The sequence below is a fragment of the Acipenser ruthenus genome, chromosome 6, assembly GCF_902713425.1.
Source record: "Acipenser ruthenus chromosome 6, fAciRut3.2 maternal haplotype, whole genome shotgun sequence".
Classification (NCBI taxonomy): Eukaryota; Metazoa; Chordata; class Actinopteri; order Acipenseriformes; family Acipenseridae; genus Acipenser; species Acipenser ruthenus.
The window spans coordinates 74,564,764-74,592,664 of NC_081194.1; the positions used below are offsets into that span (position 1 = coordinate 74,564,764).

The 27,901-nt window shown below is 36.8% G+C and overlaps 1 protein-coding gene across 10 annotated transcripts in view; it reads left to right on the forward strand.

The window, feature by feature from the left end:
* The first annotated feature begins 4,655 nt into the window (after positions 1-4,655).
* Positions 4,656-27,901, forward strand: part of kidins220b (kinase D-interacting substrate 220b) — a 52,505-nt gene continuing 29,259 nt past the window's right edge. For 7 of the 10 annotated variants that reach the window (XM_059025804.1, XM_059025805.1, XM_059025806.1 and 4 more), the window contains exons 1-20: positions 4,656-4,841; positions 11,368-11,516; positions 12,514-12,612; positions 13,857-13,955; positions 15,161-15,259; positions 15,574-15,675; positions 16,008-16,106; positions 18,000-18,197; positions 18,647-18,745; positions 18,861-18,959; positions 19,075-19,173; positions 19,266-19,443; positions 20,301-20,465; positions 20,667-20,846; positions 22,838-23,003; positions 23,386-23,537; positions 24,210-24,499; positions 24,994-25,134; positions 26,204-26,441; positions 27,431-27,519. In XM_059025804.1, coding sequence (XP_058881787.1) covers positions 11,409-11,516; positions 12,514-12,612; positions 13,857-13,955; positions 15,161-15,259; positions 15,574-15,675; positions 16,008-16,106; positions 18,000-18,197; positions 18,647-18,745; positions 18,861-18,959; positions 19,075-19,173; positions 19,266-19,443; positions 20,301-20,465; positions 20,667-20,846; positions 22,838-23,003; positions 23,386-23,537; positions 24,210-24,499; positions 24,994-25,134; positions 26,204-26,441; positions 27,431-27,519 — 2,700 coding nt within the window. In that variant the 5' untranslated portion in view covers positions 4,656-4,841; positions 11,368-11,408. Of the gene's footprint in view, positions 4,842-7,462; positions 7,593-11,367; positions 11,517-12,513; positions 12,613-13,856; positions 13,956-15,160; positions 15,260-15,573; positions 15,676-16,007; positions 16,107-17,999; positions 18,198-18,646; positions 18,746-18,860; positions 18,960-19,074; positions 19,174-19,265; positions 19,444-20,300; positions 20,466-20,666; positions 20,847-22,837; positions 23,004-23,385; positions 23,538-24,209; positions 24,500-24,993; positions 25,135-26,203; positions 26,442-27,430; positions 27,520-27,901 lie in introns of those variants that run through there. The other 3 variants (XM_059025811.1, XM_059025812.1, XM_034017585.3) reach the window with 2 other exon arrangements.

The window sequence follows — 27,901 nt, forward strand, 5'->3', positions numbered from 1 at the left end:
GGGTATACTTGCCCATTGGCGATGGTTAATATTTCGTACTTGAAAGAGAACATTAGGTTATTATCATAACCCTGGTTCTCTGAAATAGAAATATTAACCATCAGTCTTCGCGGTCGCTGCGGAGCCGCGAGCCTCAAAAGTAAAAAGAGAATTTGCAAATGGCTGCAATGTGCTTTTGTCGGGGCAACTCACATTGCGTCATGCACTCTCGCGAGAGTTTGTTGGCATAATGCTTTTCAGTTCTTGGGTTCTTAAAGGGGAATAACCCATTGGTGATGGTTAATATTTCTATTTCAGAGAACCAGGGTTATGATAATAACCTAACGTTTTTTGTGGTAATGCCCAAGTTACAGCTCCAATATTACCACACCTTCAAAAGAATAAGAGCTTATCAGTGCAAGTTCCTTCAGTAAACAGTGCCAAACTGAGTGTCAGGTCAGAGTGTGTCCAGTTTAAAGCAGAGAGAAAATGAGAATTCATTTACTGACTAATAGTTTAAAAATATTAACAAAGAAGAAAAACTATTTTTTAACACTAATGAAATAGATTTACTTTGGTTTTTGCACATTCAGGACCACACGTGTATTCAGTTCTAGAATTTATGTTCTAATAATTACACATTGTGAATAGATTTGCTAGCCAAGCGATGCAAGGGCATGGGAAATTTGAATGCCAAATATATATTACGTTGTGCATCCGTATTCATGTTGTGTTGTTTTTTTTTTTTTTACAAAGATAGCAGGTGTTCCCTTTCTCTTACATCATTCATGTTCTAGAACCATTCATGTCCTAAAGTTACTTACAACAAAAAAAAGAATGATAAGAGTTTGTTGCTGGGGGTTCAAATTATAACTAAAAATGTTTTTTTTTTTCTTTGCAAAAAAATAATAAAAGTAAATGTGTGAGCTCCCTCTACTGGTTGGATGTCGTATATATCGTAATCTGACTACCCTGCCCATTTCATGTATCTGTTCTGTATCATTTGTTACAAAGCCATGCCATGTGGCCTTTGCCTACCAAAAGAGAATTTTCTGTCCGTCCATCTGTTTCCAGCCCAGTACCTCCCAGTGTAAAGGCTTCACTGCGTTATAAAGTACAGAAGATTTGCTGCATGTTTAACATCCAGTTTCAAAATCACCAAGCTCAATATTGTGGTGTGATGAGCCAGTACTTCAGTGCGACACTGTAGGCAAGTTTTTTTTTATTCAGTCGATACTTTAGAATACACAAAATTAACTACAATTGAGCATATTCATTGCATAAGTTCCCAAGAAGTGCTAGCGACAATACTGAACAGTTAACTGTGCCTCCCCGAAACCGGAATCACAACACCAGAGAGCAGAAAATAACTTGATTTTCGGTGAGGCACAAAGCCACTCTGTGCCTCACCAAGCGGTGGTGTTACCATGGCAATTTAACACGCTCAGCAGTCCTATGTGAGGGCGTTGCTATAGTAACCGCAGCTTGGTGAACCACCGGCTTGATTAGTAGTTTTACTGTATTGGGATTTGCGAAAAAAATGTCTTATGTACATAACAACTTTGTAAGTGAGGTAAAGCAACGTGGGTTTTCGCTAAGAGATATATATATATATATATATATATATATATATATATATATATATATATATATATATATATTCAATTTTACCGGCCATGTTTCAGCTGTCCCCCCTCTCCTCCCAGGTTTGCAGTGTATAGTTGGTTTTAGAGGGGTTTCCTATTTCATACTCTTGTTATTACCATTTGAGATGCTCATTATCACTGTACAGTGTAACTTATTTCTTCACATTTTCTACACAGCCTTTATAGCTACAACTTCACTTAACATGTGCTTTTTAAAGGAAACGGTCCAGCACATGGAACACTGCGAGTGTCTAATGCCTACAGACCAACATGGAGGAGAAGACATTTCTTTAGTTGTATTTACTGCACACATTTTCAAATTTAAGACAATGATTGGTTATAGGGGATAGTGCAAATAATACTAAATCCCAAGTAATTGTAAGAAAATGGATTTTAACCTTTGTTGTAACACCTTTAATCACCATAACTAGGCCAGGATACTGTGGCTCTTGCCTATAGATTGATCTTAACCAGTATCTTGAACTGTTAAATATGGTTTAATTTGGAATTTATAAAACAAATCCGCAGTGACCTGTAACAGATGCAGTTAAAAGCTCAGCCCTGCTTCACTCTCATTTTGTTCACATGGCTTTGTCCTTGTTTGCCCAAAGCAATGACATCTGGGAGACACTTCTATAGTCCCTTCTAGTGATGTGGCTCTCAGTGCGTGATGCAGCCTTCCTTCATTCTCACAGAGGCTCACTTTATTGCACCAATGAAAGCCACACAGTGAGAACATACGTCACATAAAGTGCTTAATGTTTGCAGAGTATTCTACTCATTAGTTCAAGGAGTGTTGATGCAATCAGAAAATAATCTGATTGATAGCTGTCATTGTTTCTGTAGTGCTTTATGTTTAACAAAACATGTCAATATGTTATTTGCTCCAACCCTTATGAATGCATACATCTTATTTAATGGGTAGGGGTTTGTTATTAATGATTAAAGGATCAGTGACAGTGAATATTAAGAGATGTGCTCCTGCAGAGATGTGGCGTGAGTTTGAAAATGTCCTGAGGGGTTGGGAACAGTTATTTGTTTCCAGGGTTACGTGTACAAAAACTTCTCAATGGAGACTTACCAAATTTGCCTTCCCTGGATTCACCTGCCTGCTGGTTTACTGTTTTAATTTTTTTTTAAATATATTTTTTAACTATGCCATTCCCCCCATTCCTTTCCTTTCACAGACTCGTCATTATTACTATTGGCATCTTCACAACTGAGCCGCCCCTTAGTTCTGCAGTCTCTTAGCAACATATTATACATCAGTTAGTCTTTGCTAATCATGCTCCAAGTACAACTGTCGTTATTCCAGTAGTAGAAAGTCACTAAAGCTTATAATGCTGGTGCAGTGACTGTAACATATCATATTCAGAAACTACACTTGAGTGTCAGTGCGCACTTAACTGCCACGTTAATCTTTCTTTTATATTGAGAAAGCTCAAGTGAGAATCAGCACTCGAGTGTTGTTTCTGAATATGGCTCATAGTTTCAACCATCCTGATGTGATACAGTACCAGACACTCATAGATGCATACTGCTAAATAATTGACCTGTCATTAAAACTAATTGCAAAGCAGGTCATGCTGACTAATATTACCATACTATTATTGCTTAAACAGTGTTATGTTCTCTTTACATTTTGTTTTATATTTCCCTTGTATTGGTCTTTTTAATGTTAAGTGTTAAATTAATAATAGCCACTTTATGTTGTTACCCTTCTTACCCTGCTCAGGAACCAGCCCCTCAAAATACATAACATAAAATGTTGCTTTAATGCTTGCCACAGCAGGACTGCACTGCTCACAAACTGCTGGATGGAAACTGGCTGCTCATGGTGAGTACTCACAGGTTACTGAACAAGGCCCTGTGAAAACAAGAAACATTGTATATTACTGAGCATTTTACAAGCAATGAGTTTTGAAAAAAAAAAGCTAGCATTTAAAAGCAAGAAATGATAGTCAAGCCTATCCTAAAACATACTTGGCTTTTGTTAGGACTTCTTTCAAATAGGGCACGAGTCAGGACTGGTGTTTATTTTGTGCGTGGAAAATCCTTAGTAATTTACCTGCAATTGCAACATTTTAATAGCACATCATGAAGATTAACATCTCTATAACAAGTTCTCTAATCCAGTGGAATTTTCCAAATGTGCAGGCAGAGCTGTTTTTCAAAACATGTTTAGAAAAGGATTTAAAACTGACCGTTTGGAAAACACACTTACAAATCGGTTCAAACACCTGGATGTCATATTTTTTGATTACTAAGGAGACATCTGTCCTTTGACCATTTTAGTGCCCCCAAAACCATACCTTCAACCCAAGACACAGTTTACGTGTCTTCATCAACAGGATTTGATCTTTCATTTTAATTTGTAGCCCTTCACAAATCCATCCAATAAAGCAATTTTTTCAAAGATGGTTTATTTAACACCCAACGCCAATGTACATTTCTGTTATAACAGGATACATTTTCATTTTCAAATAACAATAGTACAATACAATGTTATTTTTAGTTATGATGTATTTGTGAAAGTGTTCATTAAAGAATCAAGGCACGTACTCTAAGCATATTATGTGAGCTTGTTCTCCTGAAAGAATTCTAGTCGATGCCAAGAATAAATCTGTTGGAAATGTGAAAATAAACCTTTATCATGGAAAACTAGAATATTAATACATAATCCACATGGAAAACTAATGATTACATGCTCTAGTTTGAAGTTCTCTTGTGTAATGCTGGCAGGACAAGGTTACCAATTGTACAGTTAAAGTATATAAAATCAATTGTATTTAAGGGGCTATAGCGCAGTGGGCTGGTACACACAAGCATGTATATAAATTAAATCCATAGCATCATCGGGGTGTTTTTTGTTTTGGTCCTACCTCTGTAGATTTACATGAACATACTTTTCTACAGCATGTTTTACTCACGGTGCTGTATTCCTTATTACTAAATGAATTTCCTTTATACCGTATTGTTTCAAACGTACAAAGAAAACAGTCAATCCACCACGAAACCGTAGTGGAGACGTCTCATCAGCCTACGTCACGGCTCAGGAGAGTCATGTGACAAGTGGTTTGTACTAGCATTACAAAATGGCTGTTGTTGGATAAAAGGTTCCAGTCATTGAGATAAAAATAAATAAACAAATAAATCTCCTCAGTTAACAAGAAGTAAACCGTTCACTAGAACGGACATCGGTTGATTAAAAAAAAGGTAAGGAACCTTTATTACCCAGTGAATTTTAGAATTTCCAATCACAAGGTATATATTTCGTGGTTGAGGATACATCATGAAGCTGTAATATATGCCGACCCAAAATACGTTTACACAAAAACCGTCTAGATGATTATAAAGAAAGCGACATAAGTGTCCAGTTATGTCGTGTTTCCTTTACAGACCTTCTGACTGTATACTGCATCATCTGTTTTGCCAACGCCTATCGAGAGTGACAGGTTCAGTTACGCTAGGATAGGAAGCCTAGCCTGCGTAGAACAATGCACGGTTTCTTTCGGTGCGACAGGATGTCACTATTTTGTGTGAGAATATACTGTTAACTGTGTAGCGTGTGTATTTGTTTCTACTATAACAATGCCGTTACCGTATAATTCGTTTTTTTGCACAGGTAAAACTAATTATACTGCATGGGCGACAGGATGGATTGGGTGGTTTTATTTATGCTGCTCCTCTGTGGTTCTGACAAGACCGAACAACAAATGAGAAACGAACTACTGTACAGTATATGCATTTTTATATAATGCTATTTAGACAAGCGTTAAATCTAGAAATATATCCATGGACACGTACTGCAATAAGCATTTTCTTTTAAAATTACTTTACAAGCACCTAGTTCCAAAGCAATACCAGTTATGTACGTGGTGTTGTGTAGATTATACATGGAAGGTTATTAAAGGTAAAAAAATAACTGGAATATTCATGGCTGATGAACAAAACCATGAGATATATATCCATAAAAGTAGAACAAAAAAGATGTTGAAACATATATATATATATATATATATATATATATATATATATATTTCAACATCTTTTTTGTTCTACTTTTATATATATATATATATATATATATATATATATATATATATATATATATATATATATATATATACACACAAAAAATAGCCAACCTGTGTAAATCTGACAAATGTATTAAATAAAACTGGTCTTTTGCAAATAAACTTTTTGTAAATATTGTGTCTTATGAACATAAAGCTCTCTTTCATTTTTACCTTGTAAAATAGTGGAAAAAATTAGACAACTTACAGTAATTTGTAATGTCTGAAGACCAGTGGATAAAACAAATAGTGTACAGTACATGTCAGCCTCTGTTTTCAGGTGTCAATAACACTTTTCCTGGGTGTCTCAAAACAGGACCTCTATAGCAGTTTTTTTTTTTTTTTTTATAACCTGTGTTTTGCATCGAGCAGTCTTGCTCATACCCTTTACCCAAAGTTAGTTTTATGAGTTTCATATTTATCCCAGACCCATTAATTTGTAAACAAAAAGGTACTGGCTCTTGTAATTTAGGAAGAGGGATACAGTAGCATTTTTGGTTTTGATTTATACCAGTTTTTCCAGGTGACACAGGAGAACATGTACTGTACCATGTTACACCTGACTGCAGACAACAAATGAAAAACCAAAAGTTCTCATAGTTCAAGGCAGAATTCAGTAAGTAATACCTTCAAGTACAGTCATGGAGGTCTGACTTTAATTCTAATGTTAAGTATTTGCCCAAACCCATCCATTTGCAATGTGTATTGTTGTTTTTATTTGATTTGGTCAAATTCCAGGTCGTGCCAAGAAAAGTTCTCTAAAATAGAGAAGTTGAGCATCTTGCAATTTTAACATGCTATCAGGTATGCTGAATTTCAAGAAAACAACAAGCACGTTCTCTGTCTCCTTACAACATCCTTGTTGATACTTATCTATTCTGAAAAAAGGAAATAAATGTTATAAACATGTCCTTGTGCTATGTTAATCGTTCATTGTGACAACATAACCATATAATTATATTGCAATTTTACCTATGACATGTTTGCTTTCAGTTTTAACAATTATATAGTAGTTTGTAGTATAAATACTATGCTTTTGATGGTACACTGGTTGTGCACCACTGTTATACCATACAACATATTTCTATAAGGATCTCAAAGACAATTTTGTTCACATCTTAAACATGTAGGTTTACAAATCTTTTGCTTGTACAGTTACTGTAGCTGTCAAACTGCCATTAATTTTGTATAGTATTTTGCCATGCTGTTTACAACCTTCTTCATAATCTATGAAGAGAAAGCTAATTATTAAGTCCATAAATCTCATTACAGTCAGGGTGTTGGTACTGTACCTGTACCGGGAATATATGGTATAAGATGATTAAAGAAGTGTCGTTTTTTTTTTGTCTTTTGATCAAGATTGGCATGTGTTGTGCAATCATGACTTCCATTTTCAGGATTGTCCGGCGATTTTATACAGTATGAAATTTGTTAATATTTTCAAAAATATACTTTATTTTTTTAGTAAATTAAATCTTTTAAAGTTGTGTGCACTTTAAAGAAACACATTTATAATATTAATAAGGCAGCGTGGCAATGAATCATTGCTTGGATTATCTGTCAACCTTGCAGTGGTTTAGTGGTCCATGGGGAGCAAGATGGCTATTGAAGTGCTCACATTAAACCTTGTGCATCTGCTTGCCTTGGAATCTGCATCTCAGTAGAGTGTGGTGTGCTCTGTCTAAGTACGACATTGGGTGGGTTCTAAACGTACACTGTGTTGTGTGTGCTTATGCACATGCTTTCACAGTGTGACCTGTTTTTTTCTGTGCTGATGAGGTTGAGCGTGCAGTCAGTGCCATCTCATCCATTATTTATAGGAGAAGGGCTGTTGGGCTGAAGCTGCTAAGGCAAGCTTGTTGCTATTTTGTTTTGATCTTTACACACAAAGGTAAGCTCAACATTCATGTTTTTTTTTAATAATAATTTTTTAAAAAAAAATCAATTAATAATATATATTTGTCTGCTTCATATCGGTACTGAATGTTTTGCAACTGAAAGGGCGTACTCAGAAAAGAGAATGCTGCCTCTCAGTGAACCTTCCTGTATAAGTAATTGAATTCAAATGTATTTAAAAATGCCAGTATATTGTAAAGATCTAACAGCTATTTTGATTTAAAAAAAATCTTTATGCAGTATCTTTTTTTGTGTTTTTATTTTTATGACATGTTCTTGGTTGTAATTTACTGTAACAACCAGTGGCAAAAAGGTGATTTTATTTATGTATTTATGTATTTATTTATTTTAATTGCAAGACGGAAAGCACATCTTTTTTCAGAATCACTGCTGGTGATGTTGGAGTAACTTCTTTGACAACAGAGCAGCTTCATTTGATTTTGGGGTGCTTGCAGGGCACGTTTACTAGCTGCCATTATGTTGCTTTAGATGCCAATGAATTAGAGTTTTACTATTGTGTGTTCAGTTAAAAATGCATTCATATCATTCATTACATCGATTTGAGTTGATTTTGTTGTTAAAATCTGCAATTTCTAAAAATTCTCCCCAAAAATAATTAAATTGTGAAGGCAGCCTTGGGGTGCATGAAGGTTTTGGTTCAGAAGGCTAATGTATATATTTTCACTCTCTTTGAAATAGATATAATTCTCCACCCCCCCCCCCCCTTCACTTGGACACCAAAATGTTGAAATAATGACTGCACAAAGGATGACATGCTCTCAGTTGACTGACCGCAGCTAAATATAAAACCTTGTTTATTTGATCATTGTGCTTCAAATTTTCCCTCTGGACTGAAATGTCACTGGTGCTCAATGGTTATGTTTATATTTGATGTTAACTGTACTTGATTACTTACCAGCACATGTTTAAGTGGTAGTGTATTTTCATGGGCATTCGCTGTTATTGCATAGTTGTAGTGCTGGTGGAACAGACATACAGATGCTCTACTACAGTGTGCTGCACTCAATAATACAGCGTTCTGCTCCACTTGAGTGGGCGTGGCCCTAAAAATTAGCAAAATCATCTATCAAGGCTAGAAAAAAGGTTTTGACTTTTTTTTTAAATTATTGATTCACGTTGACCCTGCCACTCCCTTTTACACTACATGTATATTACCTGTAATTTTTGGATCGACTGTACGAGTTGGATTGCAAAACACCATTTGAATCCCTGTTATTATAGCCTGTAGAGCCCCACATCCCAAATTACTAATACTGTACCAGCAGTCATAATGTAATAGACAGACATGCTGTGCCCTGAATTGAGTCCTGTTACTGTAGGGTTCCTGTACAGTAGCTTGAGGCCCCAGGAACCAGATCAACAGTCCAATCTGATAGGTCTGTTTGAGGAGAGTGAGGCAATTCTTTTGGAGCAGTCCAGGGCATGTATGGAGAGTGTTCCCAATATTTCTGGAAAAAAAAACAAACAAAGAAAGAATGTATGTGTTTACAGCAGCGACACCCCACTGCCAAACCTTGCTAATATTTTTTGGGGGGCAAAGTAAAAGCACCTTAAGGATTTTTGACTTGAGTAAAGTCCTATAATAAATCAGCGAATGGATTCAGTATCGTGGTATCTCTTATTCTTGGTCAGAAGAATCACATTGGTGTTGAATGTGCAGTCTTTGCAATTAATAGTTCTGATTTGTTTAGGGTTGTTTTTTGTTTTGTTTTTGGCAAATGAGTATTTAGCCACCTGCTGTAAGTTATTCATCAGTATTGGTTGGAAAAAGACCTGATTTTAAAACAGGAAGGGGGGGTGGGTGTTGAGGGATAAGCAGTTTTGGGAATTGAATACATTATGGGGAATAAAGCAAGTGGTTTTGGTTGTGCCTGCCATCAGGGCATACTGTAGTTACCAATATATTTTTGGGGATATGTTTTGATGATTTCCAACATGAAAATTAATATTGGCTTTGGGTTAGCTTTCTTGCTTTAAAATAATGTGTTTATTTATTTTTTAATCTACGTTGTTAAGCATTTTACAAATGTAGGTGGTTTTTCCCTGTTGAAACGATGAGCTCTCTGTTGCAGGATTTTTTGTAAAATATATTTATATATCAGTAACACAAACACCATTTTTTATATTCTTGTTTTGCTTCCATAAGATACTGCACAAAGTCACCTTTTATAGCAATCTGGTGCTGTAGATAGCAGGAGCCTCAGCATTTCAGAGATATCTTTTGAACACTTGAAGTTCAAGGCTGCACAGACTTGCTTGAAGTGTAAAGCATGGCAGATTTTAATTTGATAATGGGGCCAGTCAAATTGCAATTCCTGACATTTCAAGCAAAAAGCTAAAATGTCAAATCCAGAGCAAAGCGGGTGACTAACTCCCATTCCACTTTCATCCGAGCGATCTCCTGGACTGGGCTTTGAGATTCGGCACACACTGCCATTCTCTAACATTGTCATAGTAGTGATGTCATAAAATAGCACAGTCATTACATGTATGGAAGGTAGTATTACATTTTTCATTTAAATCCCCTTAACCATGATTTCTTAAGACCTACTGTAACAATTTTCTATAATTTTCCATCTACAAACATTTCCCAAACTTTTTTGTTACAGTAGTAACAGTAGTAACCTGCTTACAGTAGTACTGTATAAGAAAACAGCAGGTTAGTACATGTTTCTAAGTAGATTTACAGTAGAAAAAGGTAATTAGGTTATGTAAACTATACACATTGTAGTTGTAAATACGGTAGCAGTGCTCGTCAATTAAACTTAGTTGTCAGAAGGCAGAAGTGTGTAAACAGCTGCTTTTTTTCAGAAAGGCTGTAGGCAGGCTGTAGGTATCTATTTCAGCAGCATTTCTTTTTTTATGAATATATTTAAAGCAAAAAGTGGAATATTTGTCTTGACATACTAGCCCATTAAAATGAAAATTGTAATTAAACCTCTGCGGTAGGGTAAATATTTTTTCATGCAAAAAGAAGAAAAATATCACTACTGTACGGTAAGTAGCATTTTGCAGTGTGCTTAAACATGTCATTGTCATAATAATCTCAGACACGGTATAGATGGGTTAGGATACTTCAAATGCAGAGTATACCTCCAATTTAACAAAGCCTACTGCTAAGGAAAATGTTCAAATACATTCTGGCTCTCAGTTAGTGTTCTATTTCAGGAAGAAATAAGATTGTGTTTCATTTGCACTTTTTACATTTCTTTTAAGGCTTATTAAGACTTATTAAGACTGCCCTTGAACATATAAAAATGTATGAAAAGGACATGCTGTGCAGTGTTACATATCTTTGCCTTTTTAATCATTCCTAGCTGATACCAAACTACTAGTAAAATAAGTTCAGATACAGTATATTGGCAGTTCAATATAATCATATCTATCTGTGGAAAATTTCCAGTTGTGAGGGAGATTCATAATCTGCTGATGCTGTGCAGTTGTGATTCGCAGTCAGACACTGTTTACTGTACTGTGTGAGTATTGGTCAAGTAATGTTTAAAAAAATAATAATTCTGAGCATGCCTAGCTTATGTCTCTGTCATCACCCTATACTGTAGTCAATAATACCAATTTAATTAACACTGAAACCAATGTTTTTTTTTTTTAATAATCAGTAGCAAAATTTGAAGAAAAATCTAGTGACGCAACCCAACGGCAGTGTGTTTAGATTTAAAGGGAAGGGGCACACAGTTTTTGCTGTGATCCCAGAGTGTGTCTGATAGAGCGCTGTGCCATTGTTGTGCCAGGTGATAGTCTGAGCACGCTGGATCCCGAGGGCCCTCTGAAGATGGCGAGCCTGGTGACTCGGAGCCTGCTCAGCTTCGTGGAGGAGGAGAACATGGCTGAGATCAGGGCCTTTCTGGAGAAGTGCAAGGAGGTGGATGAAAGAAATGAGGTAGAGATGGGTTCATAACAGGAAAGCATTGCAGTGAACCTGTTTATATTGGTCAGTTGGTTTACTAAGGTGTATGTTAAAAAGAAATAGGTATATCATTTGGCATGCTGATTTCCATAAAAGATTTGCAATGGCAAATCAATAAAAAAAGCTAAATTACTAGTTCACAGCCCTATTAGACATTTTATTTTTACTTTAAAAGTGGAGCTACACTGGAAGCAAGTGACGTGTGCGACGCGAGCAAATCTTGTATCAAAAGTTAATATTTTAGCAGAAACCCAAGTGACCCTGTCCTTATCCCTCTTGCTGTTCTCCCACCCAATCCCACACAAGACAGAGGCGGCCTATTCACAAAACCACTCACGCAGCACACAGACTGCAGAACAAGCAAGCGAAGCCAACACACACCAAAGAGACAGCGAGAGAGGTCCCACTCATAGGGGGAAGAGGTAAAAAACACACAATCGCGCTCGCAGTAATACAACACAATTCACCCCTGGCGCCCACAAAACAGTACACAAACAACTATTTATGTAATTTCCCTTTCTCGTCCAGCCTGTTCCAACAGTCTATACTGCATAAAGCTGTTGCAGGTGGGGCTTGTCCTGGAATTGGAACTGGGGTTGGGGCAGGGATTGGAAATGACCCTGGGTCTCTGCCTGGAAATAGGGCTGGCTGATCCTAGATGTGGTTTTGTAAGTGGGTTGGGAACTGACTTTGCTTCTGATTGGTCTGTTTCACTCTAGTCACTCTCGACTGGCGTGATAAATAGAATACATTTCTATTCCTCTGGAGTCCCTCGCTTCACCCAGACTGGCAGCTCGCAGTTGGTGTAGACGCACCCATACATTCCAGTCACTTGTAAATTATTAGCTCGCATCACTCGCTTCCAGTGTAGCTCCACCTTAAGGTATTAGGCTACTTTTCATTTTTTCCATTTTTTTTTTTTTCCTTTTACTAGTTGCAGTTTTGTTTTTATGACCGTTTTGTTTTGCAGAATGGACAGACCCCTCTAATGTTAGCCGCAGAGCAAGGCAATCTAGAGATTGTTCAGGAGCTGTTGAAGAAAGGAGCGAACATCAACCTTGAAGATGCTGTTAGTATTACTCTCCATACACTTCTAGAGCAGGGTTTCTTAAAATGCAATTACCACAATAAAATGTGTACAAAAAATTCATCTTAAATGTAAATAGGCTATGATCAGGTTAATATTAGGTTACTTTTGCCCTATCAATGTACGTATATAGCCACTCGCTATACAGTATTGCATCTTCACAAAATAAATGAATCATCAATTTTAATAAAAAATGATCCCCTTGATTTGCTTATGGTACCTCCTCTCACAATTACCTGCAGCACAGGTGGAATAACATGTATGATATATAAAACCATATTATTAAACAAGCATGTATCCAATTATTTATTTTCTGAAAACAAGAACAGAAAAACAACTTTACATTTTTTTTAGATTTATAGCAACACCAAACTATAGGAGGTAACACTAAAAGCAAAATGTCTCTGCTTTTTCAAATCCAGACCCAAAGAAAACTTTACTGTACTTTCAAAGTAGTTCACTTCTACTATTAAAATTCCCTAGAAATGACTAATTAGATATTTAACTTTAACCAAATTAAACTAAATCTGTTTTTTGAGGCCTAAACAGAAAAAAATAATAATTAAAATCTAAGGAACAGGGACAGTTTTCCAAAACATTTATAGAGGTATTATTACCATAAATGTAATTTGTGTACCACATTGTCAGTTTAAGTTTACCATATTAATATGTTTGATCGTGACATGAAATATACACCAATCTTTATTGCAAATTAGTCCCATTCAACTGTGAATTTAATTCATTGTATCCCAGAAATGCATCTGGATTTGTTGAAATAAACAATAAAACCATTGTTGGTGTAAATATGCAATCAAAAACTGTTTCATAATTTCCAACATGCTTACCTTGAAAGGAAAGAAACCTGCCTTGTGTACCACAAACCACTTGCAGCGAGGAATCAAAACAGAGAACAAAATAATGAGCAACTAAGTGTGGCACCTTTAATTTCATCTGAGTGTTGAACATGTCAGAATTTGACATAACGATGGGTGTATGCTGCCAGCATGCTTACAATAGTCTAAGCATACACATACACACACTCAACAGAGCAGTACAGACATTATTGTGTCTTGGGCACTTGCATTTGTTTACAACTTTTAACTTTCAAATGAGTACCTGGTATGACCATGTGGTACGTAAAATGTTAGTTTTTGTTCAAAGGTACTTTTATTGTCATGTATCTTTTAGGTGAAATGATTCAGTATATGATGTTTTTTTCTTCACAGGATAACTGGACAGCCCTCATTTCAGCATCAAAGGAAGGACACATCGACGTTGTGAAAGAACTGCTCAGAAACGATGCTAACTTGGAGCACAGGGATTCGGTGAGTAAGTTAGTTTTCTTTCAGTTGGAAAAAGTACATTTTGATTTTATTTGTACAATAATTCCTTCATTGATATACAGCTATTTTAGTTTATATGCATTTTTTTGGTTCCCTCAAATATACATGTGTGCCTGCCACATAATTTTGTATTTTTATGATATAATGCATTTTCTGTCTTTCTCTTATTTGGCATTCTTGGCTTGTGAATATTGTATGTAAAGCTACAGCTCTGGGCATTAATAAAATCATTTTACAAAACGCAAAAACATTGAGAAAACGTTTTTTTAATGGTATTCTCTTTAGGATAACAATATGTATGCAGATCAGGGCTGTGGCACTGGAAAATTATATTCATATTGAAAACAGAAAAGTTTTGTGTACACGCTTAATGATTTAATAACCACTTCAGTTGCGAGTATCAACATGTTTGCTATGGCTGTCTGATTGTTATTCATGATGTGGAGAATTACATGTATAAATTACATGTATCTAGTAAAGCAGCACAGTGTGCTGCACAAACTACCTTTTCATCAGTGAAACATGTAATATACTGCCATTTTAATAGAACAAACCATCACAAAACAAAGTAAACTGTTTGACTGTTTTATAAAGCTCTTTTAAATGTAATAATACATTTTTTGTAAACTTAGGATTTTTCTGTTTGTTTTAATTTAGACTGCTTTATTTGAATTACTTGGTGTGTGTCCCTGTACGATATGTTGCACTTTGTTTTTTTTTTGTTTTTTTATTTATTTATTTTTTTACATGTGATATTATCAAGAGAACTGCTTCTCCAATTCTGAGGAAACTAGGTTTTATACTTGTTTAGGTTAATTAATGTATTTTCCACTGCAGCTTTTCATTGGAGACGTGCTCTAAAACAAACAAAAAAAAAAAAAATTCCAAAATATAAAATGTATGTTGATGTGATAGCACTGACTATGGTATGTGATTTTAGCCACATTTTGCTTTTTTTTTTTTTTTGTCTTATCCACATCTCCAGTGCAGGGATGTAAATATGACTCCAATTTGCATAGCAGTTTCACCCATTACAGGTTTTAATATGAACTTGATTAGCTACAGTGTATACTGTAGGTATCAAGCGCAAATATGTCTTACTAAACAGCTATGCAATCCCTGTCAATGACTGTCTGTACATTTGTTTTGTATGTACTTGTATCTTATTCATGTGTTTCCTTCTGCAGGGAGGATGGACTGCCCTTATGTGGGCAGCATACAAAGGGCGCACAGAGGTGACAAGCATGTTGCTTGAAAAAGGTTCAAACCCAAACATCACTGGACAAGTAAGCAGTAGAAAACCACATGAATACTACATGTATAAGTTGTACTTACCAGGTCTAACTGTCCTTAATGTTAGAGGTTAAGAAAATATAACTTGAGAAGGTTTTGACAAGCCAAGGAGGTTTGGCTGCAGACAATAAGAGTGAATGTATTTAATGAATAAGCAGACAGAATCCATTCATTACTTTTTTTATGCGTGAAATGCTAGTCACCAAAGAGATCTCTTTACGTCAACAAAAAAAAAGTATTTTCCATTGTTTGTCTGAGCTGGTACACTAATGTGTTGTTTTCGGATTTTTTTTACCCCGAATCCCAGCAATACAGCGTTTACCCTATCATCTGGGCAGCTGGACGAGGGCATGCAGAAATTGTGCATCTTTTACTTGAACATGGTGCCAAAGTGAACTGCTCTGACAAGGTAAGTAATCAACGCAGAGGGTACATTATCTTATTTTGCGACCACCTTATTGGGCAATGCTTTTGCTTTGGCAAATGTATAATATGAGGGGAAAGAGCTGTTAGGCTGCTTTTCTTCATAAACACTTACTGTCGTTTCAGTGTCCTACTGAAAAATTAAATAAAAACTGGTCATGGATAGACATATTAGTATATAAGATCAGTTATCTTGCCTATGTAACCTGCAGTTTATCAAAAAAAAAAAAAATTGTTAATTTTTGTATTTCTTGTGTTCTTGAAGAAACAGACTAGGGTTGTTCTTTACTTTTTTTTTTTTTCTCTCTCCTTTCAAAGTACGGCACAACCCCCTTAATCTGGGCTGCTAGGAAGGGCCATTATGACAGCGTTATGCACCTGCTGGAGAACGGAGCAGATGTGGATCAAGAAGGAGCTGTAAGATATTATAATACAAAACACAATCCCATCCAGGTGTTAGAAGCACTGTCTGGCCCAATACAGGCCATTTTGAAATACATTGTTTAATAATAATAATAATAATAATAATAATAATAATAATAATAATAATAATAATAATAATGCGACAATCCGCCAGGACTTATTTTGCTGTTCGGACGCAGAGAGTGTTGAGAGCACAGGGCAGGCGAACACTCCAGTCTTAAATATTCAAAGAGAGCTTTTTTTAAAAAGCATCAGAATAATATTCTACTCACAGTTCATCTTTGGATTGAATGTAGTATCAAGTCTGTTCTGCTGCACACAACTCTGCTATCGTATTGTTGTCTTCCGATATAAAAAAAATAAAAATCCAAACACCGCTCATTTGAGCACTGGGAATATGACTGTCTCAGTGTTCTTGCGTCATTAGTATATTAAGCCCTCCTGACCAAACATACATTGAATTCAAAGAACTCAAGCATGCATATTGGTGTACATTATCAGCTAAAATAACAAACTGCCCATCGTCAATTTGTGTTTTTACTTCCTGATATTGGTGTCATGACGATAGGCTACCGATTTATCGGTGCCCTAGTTTTAATGTATTCATAACGAACCAATGCAAAATACAAGTCAGGAAGGAGGGACGTTGCTCAGCTGCACTGGGAAAGGTTGTTTTTTAGGTGTGTTTTTTTTTTTTTTTCACAGGGAAAGGGGTCAAGTCAACGTTAATTGAGTAACGATTACCAATGTTTTTCCAGTGTTTGTTGGATATACACAGACTAGGGGGGGAGTTATCAGTTAAAACTGAAAATCAGAAGCCCTAATATTACCCTAATGTTGTACATGCCCAGGCCTGTTTCACCTGTATTGTATTGACTTTGTAAAATACAGTATTCATTTGAATTTAAGACACGCTTTTTAAACAATTTTTTTCTTCTCAAAAATGGCCTTCGTCTTAAATTCGAGTATAGTGATGCGTGCATTAAAAATCATGAACAAAAGACATGACTGCCCAAGTACACAAACAGGAACATGACTGACTGCCCGAGAAAAGACGGAAAAAAAAACTGCCTGATCTCGAATCATCCATGACATACAAGCAGCCATTTTCAAAGAAGAGTCATTAGCTTCCACAAGAATTCGAGGAGACGCTTTTACAATTTCAGCGTTTAGTTATTAGGCTCCATTTTAACAAACAGTACCAGCTTTTTTTGTCATGCCAAGCAATACAACACAAAAAGGGAGAAAAACAAGTGCGAGTATTCATAATTGGAATTGAGAGGGCGTCTTAAATTCGAAGGAATATGGTATATCCTTTTATCTTTTTGTGTAATTATATTTAAATATGCATAAGGTCATTTTACCAAAATAAATTAGGGCTTAATGAGTGGCTACTGTTTTAAGCAGATAATACATATTTTTAAAATAACAATTCTACTTCAAAATCTACACAATATATTAAGCTGTCTACCTGTCAGATGAATGCTTATTTAATCTTATTTGATCATATTTGCTCACATTTTTAAATCAAACTTTAAAGTAGTAAGCTCCTTCCTTACTGGATGTGTTACATGATAACATCAATTGTGAAATGTTGCTTAATAGCATCATATAGCATCAATAGCTATCTTCATCTAACATTAACGCTTTGTGGTGGGCTCCTCCAGTAACAATAGACCTAGTAATATTTCTTGATGGGCTTACTTATCTTTCCCTTTAAAAAAATCCTTGTTCAGAACTTTAGCAGTAAAAAGACAGAAATAGCAAACAACCTTAAATCTTCTATAGCAAACATATTGCTATTTCAATAAATATTGTGTTTATTTGTAATGTCTAAAAGCTACAAAACGAGTTATTTATTGGCTGCTGCCTTTGTTTATTTGCAAGAACTCTATGACAGCCTTGATCGTGGCAGTGAAGAGTGGATATACTGATATGGTAAAAGAACTTCTGAAGAGGAATCCCAATGTCAACATGACTGATAAAGATGGAAACACAGCGCTGATGATCGCCGCCAAGGAAGGCCACACTGAGATTGTCCAGGATCTCTTGGATGCTGGGACCTATGTTAACATCCCCGACAGGGTAGGTGTTTCAAATGGAATATTTTGCATTTTAAATAACTGTAGTTAGGGCACTGTTGTATAAGAACTGCATTTCAGTGGAAGACTTCTAATTTGGAAGTTGGAAATGGCTGTTGTTGTATTGTAGCCTTTTTATGTTTCCATAAGGTGTTTGGATTTAAAAAAAAAAAAAAGTAAATATGTATATTAGAAAGTTTAATTTAAGATTAATTTCAACTATTTAAAATGCTTGCCTTTACTTTAAAAGAGGAGGTAAGTGATATAAATATTAAAAATAAACATTAAGTAAATCCCAATAATAACCAGTATTGGGCAGATTTTGTTTGTGTTGGCTGTTTTATATTAAACGATTTAACTTATTTAAACAAGTTTTACGGGAGACCAGATATTTTATCCAGCGAGACACAGTTTGAAAGCATTGCTGATGACCCTGCTCCCCCTCTCTTTCAGAGTGGAGACACAGTACTGATTGGAGCTGTCAGAGGTGGTCATGTGGAGATTGTCAGAGCCTTGCTTCAAAAGTATGCTGACATAGACATCCGAGGACAGGTAATATGATTGCTTTTTTGATAGAATTCAGCAGTTTTTATGTTTGTTTTTGTTTAACATGTGTCGTCATCTATGTCAGTATAGTAACTATTACTTTCCTTATTGCACCGCATAGGATAACAAGACAGCTCTGTACTGGGCCGTAGAGAAAGGAAATGCCACTATGGTGAGGGATATCTTGCAGTGTAATCCAGATACTGAAATCTGCACCAAGGTATGGCTGTACAGTTATTTTCTAAATATTTATTACAAAATCAAAAGAGCAACATTTGGCTATCAAGGTATTCTTAGGTATTCATATTTAAATTAATGAAATTATTCATTTTCAGGACGGTGAAACCACTCTTATTAAAGCGACGAAGATGAGAAACATTGATATTGTTGAACTTTTGCTGGATAAAGGAGCCAGAGTGTCAGCAGTAGACAAGGTATACTCATTTTTTAAAAACATGTACTATTTATATTGGTAATCGAAAGTTTATACCACCAAGCTTATAAATGTGTGTCTCAATGTTTGCAGAAGGGAGATACCCCGCTACACATTGCAATTCGCGGCAGGAGCAGAAAACTGGCTGAGCTGCTTCTGAGAAATCCAAAGGATGGTCGCTTGCTTTACCGTCCCAACAAAGCTGGAGAAACTCCTTACAACATAGACTGCACTCATCAGAAGAGCATTTTAACTCAGATATTTGGAGCTAGTAAGTTTACAGTGTATATATTTACAGATTTGTTTGTTTTTTGTTTTATGATGATTTGGGTCTGTTTCTTATTAGTCCCTCCAGAAAAATGTGATTCGATGGAAAAAAACCCACACAATTAGCCCCTACTTGCCGAATTTTCAATGCATAGCAAAAAAACAAACAAAAAAATTTTTTTTTTGAATTTTTCTTCAGTGGTATCCACTGCTGCTATTATGTGGCACCAGAGTAGCACATAAACCCTATCTGTAGCGCAGTGAGAAGTGTGGCGGGATTCAGTGCGAGGGTCAGCATGCAGCAACTTATTCTATATGCTGTACAACCTCAGATAAGTAAAATAAAATTACTTGGATAAATTAAACTTCTTGATTGGCTGAACAAGATCACATGACCATGCAATCACCTCTGAAGATCAAAGCACATCTGGGTCAACAGCTTAAAATAAATAAATAATAATAAAAAAAAATCTCACCACCATACTGGCAGTTAAGAATTTCAGGCCACATAGGTATTCAGCATGTTTATATTTATTTTATAATCAAACACTAACAGAAATTAAATAGAATTGTACATAACTACAGGCCAAGGCTAATGTCGACCCGTGCCGGTCGTATGAAACCAAGCAGCCTTTATCAAGCACAATATCCCCTTCACCGTGTGCATAATTGTACAATGTTAAACTAATGGCCTGGATCTTCTGATTTAGTATGCTTCAGTTGGTACTAACTTTGTTCAATTCATTGGAAATATTCTAATCCTGAAGTTTAAATCTGAGGTGGATTAAACCACTTGCATGTTACAGGTAACCCATTGCGTTTCTCGCTGTTCTAACAGTCTTGTTCACTGTGCATTACCAGGGCACCTCTCTCCAAGCGAGTCTGACGGGGACATGCTTGGCTATGATCTGTACAGCAGCGCTCTGGCTGACATTCTCAGTGAACCGACCATGCAGCCGCCCATCTGTGTTGGACTCTATGCGCAGTGGGGGAGTGGAAAATCTTTCCTCCTCAAGAAGCTGGAAGGTTTGCAAAATAAGACATCTGTTTCCAATTTTAAAATACTGATTTGAATCCCTAAATTATACAAACCCAGTTCTTTTTTTAAATAAACTTACTTTTTATTCCAGGAAAGGTTCATAAAATTCATAAAACCACAAATTCATAAAATGATAACAAAAAAAAACCCAGAAAGTGGGTTAACATCTTTCTATATACTCCCTATAGATGAGATGAAGACCTTTGCTGGGCAACAGATTGAGCCTCTTTTCCAGTTCTCCTGGCTGGTGGTGTTCCTGACCCTGCTTCTCTGTGGAGCTGTCGGACTGCTGCTGGCCTTTGTGGTGGATCTAAAGCTCGGAATTGCTGTTGGACTGAGCTTGCTTGCAGTCATGTATATATCTTTTGGTAAGTATATACCAAAATTATAATATTTTTTGATAAGGGCCCCTTTCTTCTATAATAAAATCTATTATATGGGTGACATTTTTATTTTGTAATGACAGACAAATACATCTTCATTGACCTTGATCTTCCTAGGCCAGACATCACTAATTATGTTCTTATAATGTAATGCAATGCAATGCTGCTGTAGTGAAGACAATAATATCTATTGAACACTAGATGGCGCTGTAGTACAATGTTTCCTATGATTAGGTGAGAAATCTCCTTGACATACAGTCTAACTTCATTATAACTAAGGCCCTTTGAAAATAGTGGAAATTCTCATTAAAATTCACGGCAGTGTCACGCGTAAAGTATCGTATTTCGAAGAATGTGCACAGAAATATAAAATAAATTACGTGTACAGATTATTATTATTATTTTTAAAACCGCAAATATACAGATAAATGCACTGACATCAAAATTAACATCATAGTTACTGAAAGACTTTACAATAGCTTGTGAAACGGTGTTGTAATTAACAGCCTGTAGGTAAAGTGTATCTGCAGGACAGCTTTCAGTTCTAGTACGTCAGGTGCATGTTCACCATTTAGGTCTTGCAAAACAAATAAAATGTATAACCCCTTACTGATCTTGTGCATCAGTCGACTCGTCAGTGACCACTGACAAGCAACCAGACTGTTTGACCAATTCCACAATCTCCTGCTTGTGATACTCGGCAACTTTAGGTAGGTATTCACATCTCAGCTGGGCTGATGAAGGAATCGGTCCACCATTTGCTACACTCTGTCTGAAGAATATCCGTAACTTTTGGTTGTCCAATTTTTCAAATGGGATATTTGCGCAAACAAACGTCTCTGTCAGGTCAAAATTTAATAAGCGGACTTTTGGAATATGGAAGTCACCGTTTTTTGTTTAGTTGCAAGTAAAGCAGTCGCAGTACTGCTCTAGATTTCCGCCTTTCTCTTTCGGGTAATCTAAATCATGCCTGTCAACAGACGAGTTTCGGTAGTGATCTACAGTAACGTTGCAGGACATACAGAACAAGAGCTTACCTCCATCGCTGTGTAAACTCCTGCTGGATACTGCTTTACATGATTGATGGTTGTTCACTATAATAGAGTTTGGCAATTTGTTGTATCACAATAATGAAGAAACGCCCAAATTGAATTGAACATCTTTATACAGTATACAGTAGTTCTTTCAAGACAACTTCACATTGATCAACATTTAAACTGTATATTTAAAAGAAAACAGTAAAGAAATGAAAAAAATAAAAAGTACACTTACATGCTGAATACAGTAATTACGTGCCCTTTCTCTTGAAAAATAAGTATTGATTGCTTCATATCTTTTGTGCTTTTTTCAGTGCACACTATTTCAATCTTGTTATTTCTCACGCCTGTTTCCATGGTTGCAGTTTGTGTGAAGATGGCAACAGATGCATACGTCACATGATTCGCACTTCTACCGAGATCGTTTTATCAGGGTAGATTTTGTAAAAGTGATCGTTCTAATAGGGCTAATTTCCTTTGAAAAAAAAAACGGTTCTTGCTGCTTGGATCATTAAAGGGGGTTCGTTATACGGAAGTTAGACTGTTACTTGGTATGAAAACAAATGTGTCATTTGTAGGTTTTAGATTTTGCTATAAAAAAAGCGCTAACATTTTATTTTATTTATTTATTTATTTTATTTATTTATTTATTTATGTATGTATGTATGTATGTATGTATGTATGTATTTATTTATTTATACTGACATTTTACACACAGCAGGAAAACCTCATTAAATTGACTGTCAGCTTGTTTTCAAGAGGTACACATAAATGTGTAATTCATTACACATTTATGTGTGCCTCTTGTAAACAATTCTGGGTGTTTTTGCGTTACTCTGTACATTAGTGACTTGAGTTTTTCAATCTCATTTCATTTGTGACCTCTACAACACCTGGTTTACAGGAGTGAATTAAAATAATTGTTGTCTGTTTTTCCAGTTGTGGTGTATTTTGGAGGTCGCAGAGAAGGAGAGAGTTGGAACTGGGCATGGGTGCTGAGTACCCGGCTGGCCCGGCACATCGGTTACCTTGAACTGCTCCTGAAACTGATGTTCGTAAACCCCCCGGAGCTGCCAGAACAGACAACCCGAGCATTACCAGTCAGGTGGGTCCTCTGGAAAGGCAGCTTTACTCTTTGTGTGGAATGAGATATTTTATACATGAGTTTTATACATTTGTTTTGATCACCCAAGAGTTAGAAAAAGCTTAGCTTAAGTAAGTGTTCCTTCAATGTACATGTAAATATTTAGACAGAAACTTAAATTAAAAGTAATGTGATTGATTTTGTGGAGAGAAAAAACATTTCTTGCTTATTACATACTTTCACATAATGGGTTGTTTTTATGGTGTTGTATTATTTGGATGAAGTTTGCCAGCACAATTTGTCAAGTACAGTTTGTGCGCTGTTGAAGAATACAGCTATGAACTGATAATTATACTGATTTTAAACTGCTGTTTGTTTTAATCTTGTTTTTCTTTTTTGGTAGGTTTTTGTTTACAGATTACAATCGTTTGTCCAGTGTTGGTGGAGAAACATCCATGGCTGAAATGATAGCTACTCTTTCTGATGCCTGTGAAAGAGAATTTGGGTTCCTCGCAACCAGGCTGTTTAGAGTCTTCAAAACTGAAGACAGTCAAGGTAAAAGGAAAACAAAACAAGAACAAAAGGTTTAAGAAAGTTTGTAACCCAGGGGAACCATAGACCTTTGTATATCATATTTATATTTTTACATTCAGCTATGATACCCCTTATCCATTTGCGAATAAACTACTTGGAATATAGGCATCCGGCTATTGACATTGAATAAACATACTGTGGATAGAGGTCCTGGCGAAGACGAACGCACGTTGTCCTCCGAAGCGTGTGCCGTCAGCCGATCGCTTCTTTTCACTCTGCAGGCCTGTCATGCAGCCAACCCAGAGCTACAGCGTTGGAGGACAACGCAGCTCTGGGTAGCTTGCAGGCAAGCCTGCAGGTACCCGGCCAGTCTACACGGGTCACTGGTGTGCAGTGAGCTGAGGACACCCTGGCCGACCTAAGCCCTACCCCCCACCCCCCCAGGCGGCACTCGGTCAAGTGTGTGCCGCCCCCTGGGAACTCCCGTCCATGGTCGGCAGTGGAATAGCCTGGACTCGAACTGGCGACCTCCAGGCTATAGGGCGCATCCTGCACTCCACTCAGAGTGCCTTTACTGGATGTGCCTCTCAGGAGCCCCAGCGATGAAACTTTCTTGAGGATATATTGGCGTGGGACATCCTTGGTTGTTTCCTGCAAATGTAATGTTTTGAGATTTGGTTTTATGTTTTTCAGGGAAAAAGAAATGGAAGAAGACCTGTTGTGTACCTTCCTTTGTCATCTTCCTTTTCATTCTGGGCTGCCTCATCACTGGCATCACCTTGTTGGCCATATTTAAGGTGGACGAGGGGAACATGACAGTGAATGCTGTACTGATCTCCATGGCCTGTGCCATTGGCCTGGCACTGATCCTCAACTGCCGTACTTGGTGGCAGGTCCTGGATTCAATCCTGAACTCCCAGAGGAAACGGCTTCATAGCGCAGCCAACAAAATGCAGAAACTGAAGAGTGAAGGCTTTATGAAAGTGAGTGTTTCATTTGAAACATGCATATACTTATATAACTAGAACAGCTGCCCTGCAAACCCATGTAGTCATGGCGGGGGATTCATGTTACTGATTACACCGGATATAAAACTATTCTGGACTATTCCAGATAAATGTACGGCTTGAACCACAACCAAAAAAGATTTAACATTATTTCACAGTTTATGTAGCCAACACAGAGTAGTATTCAGAATATATACAATAATTAACTGGCAGCCTTACTTAAAACGGGTAATTCCAGAATCTGACTCCTATGCTGTCAAGTAAATGGTGATTTCTGTATTAAGGCTGTATTAGTTATTTCTGATGTTTCTGACAGAAAGAAGCAAACAATCTAGCCCTAAGCGACAGCGAGATGACATGTAATTCGTGAGATCTAAAAGGTTCTGGGTAGATGTTCCCCCTGCGTTTCCACTAATTACACCACTGCCAGATATTGTTTCAGTGATTGATGTGATGTTATGTATTAAAAGGTTTTGAAGTGTGAAGTGGAACTTATGGCCAGGATGGCAAAGGCAATCGACGGCTTCACACAGAATCAAACCAGGCTTGCAGTTATTATTGATGGACTGGATGCCTGCGAGCAAGACAAAGTACTCCAGATGCTTGACACTGTGAGTTCTGTCATTCCTACAATTTTCATTTGAACACTCCTCTGTAAACAACCTTCCTTGATACAAACAACAAACAGCTGCTAACAGTGCAAGAAGCTATTAGCAGCTAATTACCAGACGGCTGGTTGAAGTTGCCTTTTTAAACTTGCACCAAAAAGTATTCATACAGCTTCTAGGCAGCAATTATTACATGCAGATTATAAAGTAGAATTTATTTTTTATATGGGTGTACCACTTTCAGGAAACAGTAAGGGCAATGTTTGCAGTGGAATCCCATAGCCTGTAGTGGATACTGCCAACACATCATGAGATTTCACTTCCCATGTCGCTTTTATAGTACATTTGTGTGATGATGCATTTGCTTCTATGACATGCTGAAGTGACCTAGCTGCCTATAAAATAACCCTGATCTTTGTCATTGATTGTCATTGACCCTAAGAGATATCCTATCAGTAGCAAGGAGTAATAGAATTTTATTAAAGACAATTATTTTAAAAAAATATTTTCTTGAATTGGTAACCTTCTAAGCACTAACTAGTTATTCCTTTTTTATAGGTTATGAAATGCACTTTTGAAACTTAGATTCTTAAAAGCTAAATATTTTTCCTTGTATAAATAGTTTAAAAATGTTTGGTTAGTCTCGTGTCTATTTTTAAACAATTTTAGTTTTTATAACGTGAGGAGAGGTAACAAAAATGCTTTTGCGGGGCTCCCGAGTGGCACATCCGGTAAAGGCACCCGGAGTGGAGGATGCGCCCTATAGCCTGGTGTCGTCTGTTCGAGTCTAGGCTATTCCACTGCCGACCGTGGACGGGAGTTCCCAGGGGGCGGCACACACTTGACCGAGTGCCGCCCGGGTGGGGAGGGCTTAGGTCGGCCAGGGTGTCCTCTGCTCACCGTGCACCATGTAGTCAAAGTTGGTCTTGAAGTTCTTCAGAGTGCAAAATGTTCTTGATTTGAACCATATGTTATATTGATATCAGATTGCTTCTAAAGCAGTTTCTGTCAATTAATGAAACTGTTGGGTATGAAGGAAAACAGTAATGAGTATCTATTTTTTTTTTTCCAGGTAAGAATTTTGTTCTCCAAAGGTCCATTTATAGCCATCTTTGCCAGCGACCCTCACATTATCATTAAGGCTATTAACCAGAACCTCAATAGTGTGCTTAGAGACTCGAACATCAATGGCCATGACTACATGCGCAACATAGTCCACCTGCCGGTGTTCCTGAACAGCCGTGGACTGAGCAGTGCCAAGAAGCTTCTTGTGGCAGCACCAACTAATGGAGATGTGACAAACTCAGAAGGTGAGCTACTGTACCCAGAAATACACACTGCAGGTTATGATTTTTACAGAACGAAACTGACTTTTACATAGAATTCCAACTCAAATGATACCAACAAAAGATAAAGCCAAACCGAAACCACATTTTTTTGCGTGCTAGTTTCAGCACAGGTGTTTTTCGGAGCTCAGCGCACACTTTGCTGCATGTAGACGGTTCATATTAATATCCTTTAATAATTTAAACATAGTAACAAATCAGAAGTTATGACAAGACCTACCTGATTGATTCTGACAGCCTAAAGTACAGTTTTTTTTTCTTTAAACTATTATTTGTATTCATTTTCCAATTTTCTCCCAATTTGGAATGTCCAATTATTAATCAACGTGGCTCACCGCTGCAATCCCCAAACTAACTCGGGAGAGACGAAGACGAGCACTCGCGTCCTACGAAACGAGTGTTGTCAGCCGTACGCTTTTTTTCAGTGGCATAGCTTGGATTTGAACCGCCAATTTCCAAGCTATAGGGCGGAGTGCCTTTACCGGATGTGCCACTCAGGATCCCCCTCAGTACAGTTTGTGGATAAAAGGTGTTGGTGCGGCTTGCACTGCAGGCATACACAAACACTCAGCCTACGTACCCTAACCTAAACCCTTTTTAAAAAAATGCATCCTAAGAAAAGCTGAAGCTGGAAGTTTGAGTCATTTTGTTGCTGCATTCTTTTGGCATATTGATTTGAATTCAAGTGTAAGGGCCTTGTCCTTAGAGACATATCTATATATCACATGAGCTGCAGTTCTACTCAGACAAGATTTGCTGAAAAAAAACGATTGGACGACAAAAACAGCTAAAAGTTAAAAAACGGAACCGATCATAACTTACTTGCATCCCTACTTTGTAATACTGGGAAATGTAGATGATTGAAATTATGTTTGAGGTACTTGCACAAATGATATAATCAGGGTATATATTATAAAAATATTACTATATAATTTCTTGTATTTCTCCTCTAGGTTGGCATGAAGACACTGACAGAAAGCTTTCCCAGCACAGTCTTGGTGAGCTGACAAAGATTGGTAGCAAAACTGCTCTAAATAGAAGGGTAAGAGTTTGTTTTCATTTGTAAAATACTGTGTTTCTCAAAGAGAACTATTTACAATGAGGCATTAAGTTGTGAGAGATTAGGGCATTAAATGTTTAGAGTTTAAGACACAATTTACAAAAGACCCGTAAATGCAACAGATGCAGTCTGCTCCAACCAGGCTTGTTTTTTTCAGTATTCCATGGATCCTGGTGCAAGGGATTTCAAACAGAACCTCTTGTTTCAGTGTAACCTACCTATAGCAGAGTTTAATGTTTAAGAAAGAAAATGGAACCTACTCGCCTAACAGGAATGCATTTGACTTACTGTTTATGCTGTAGGTAGTATGAATTGGAATCTAAGGTTTAATTAAGTAGTCATTTCCAAGTTACTTACTTATTGT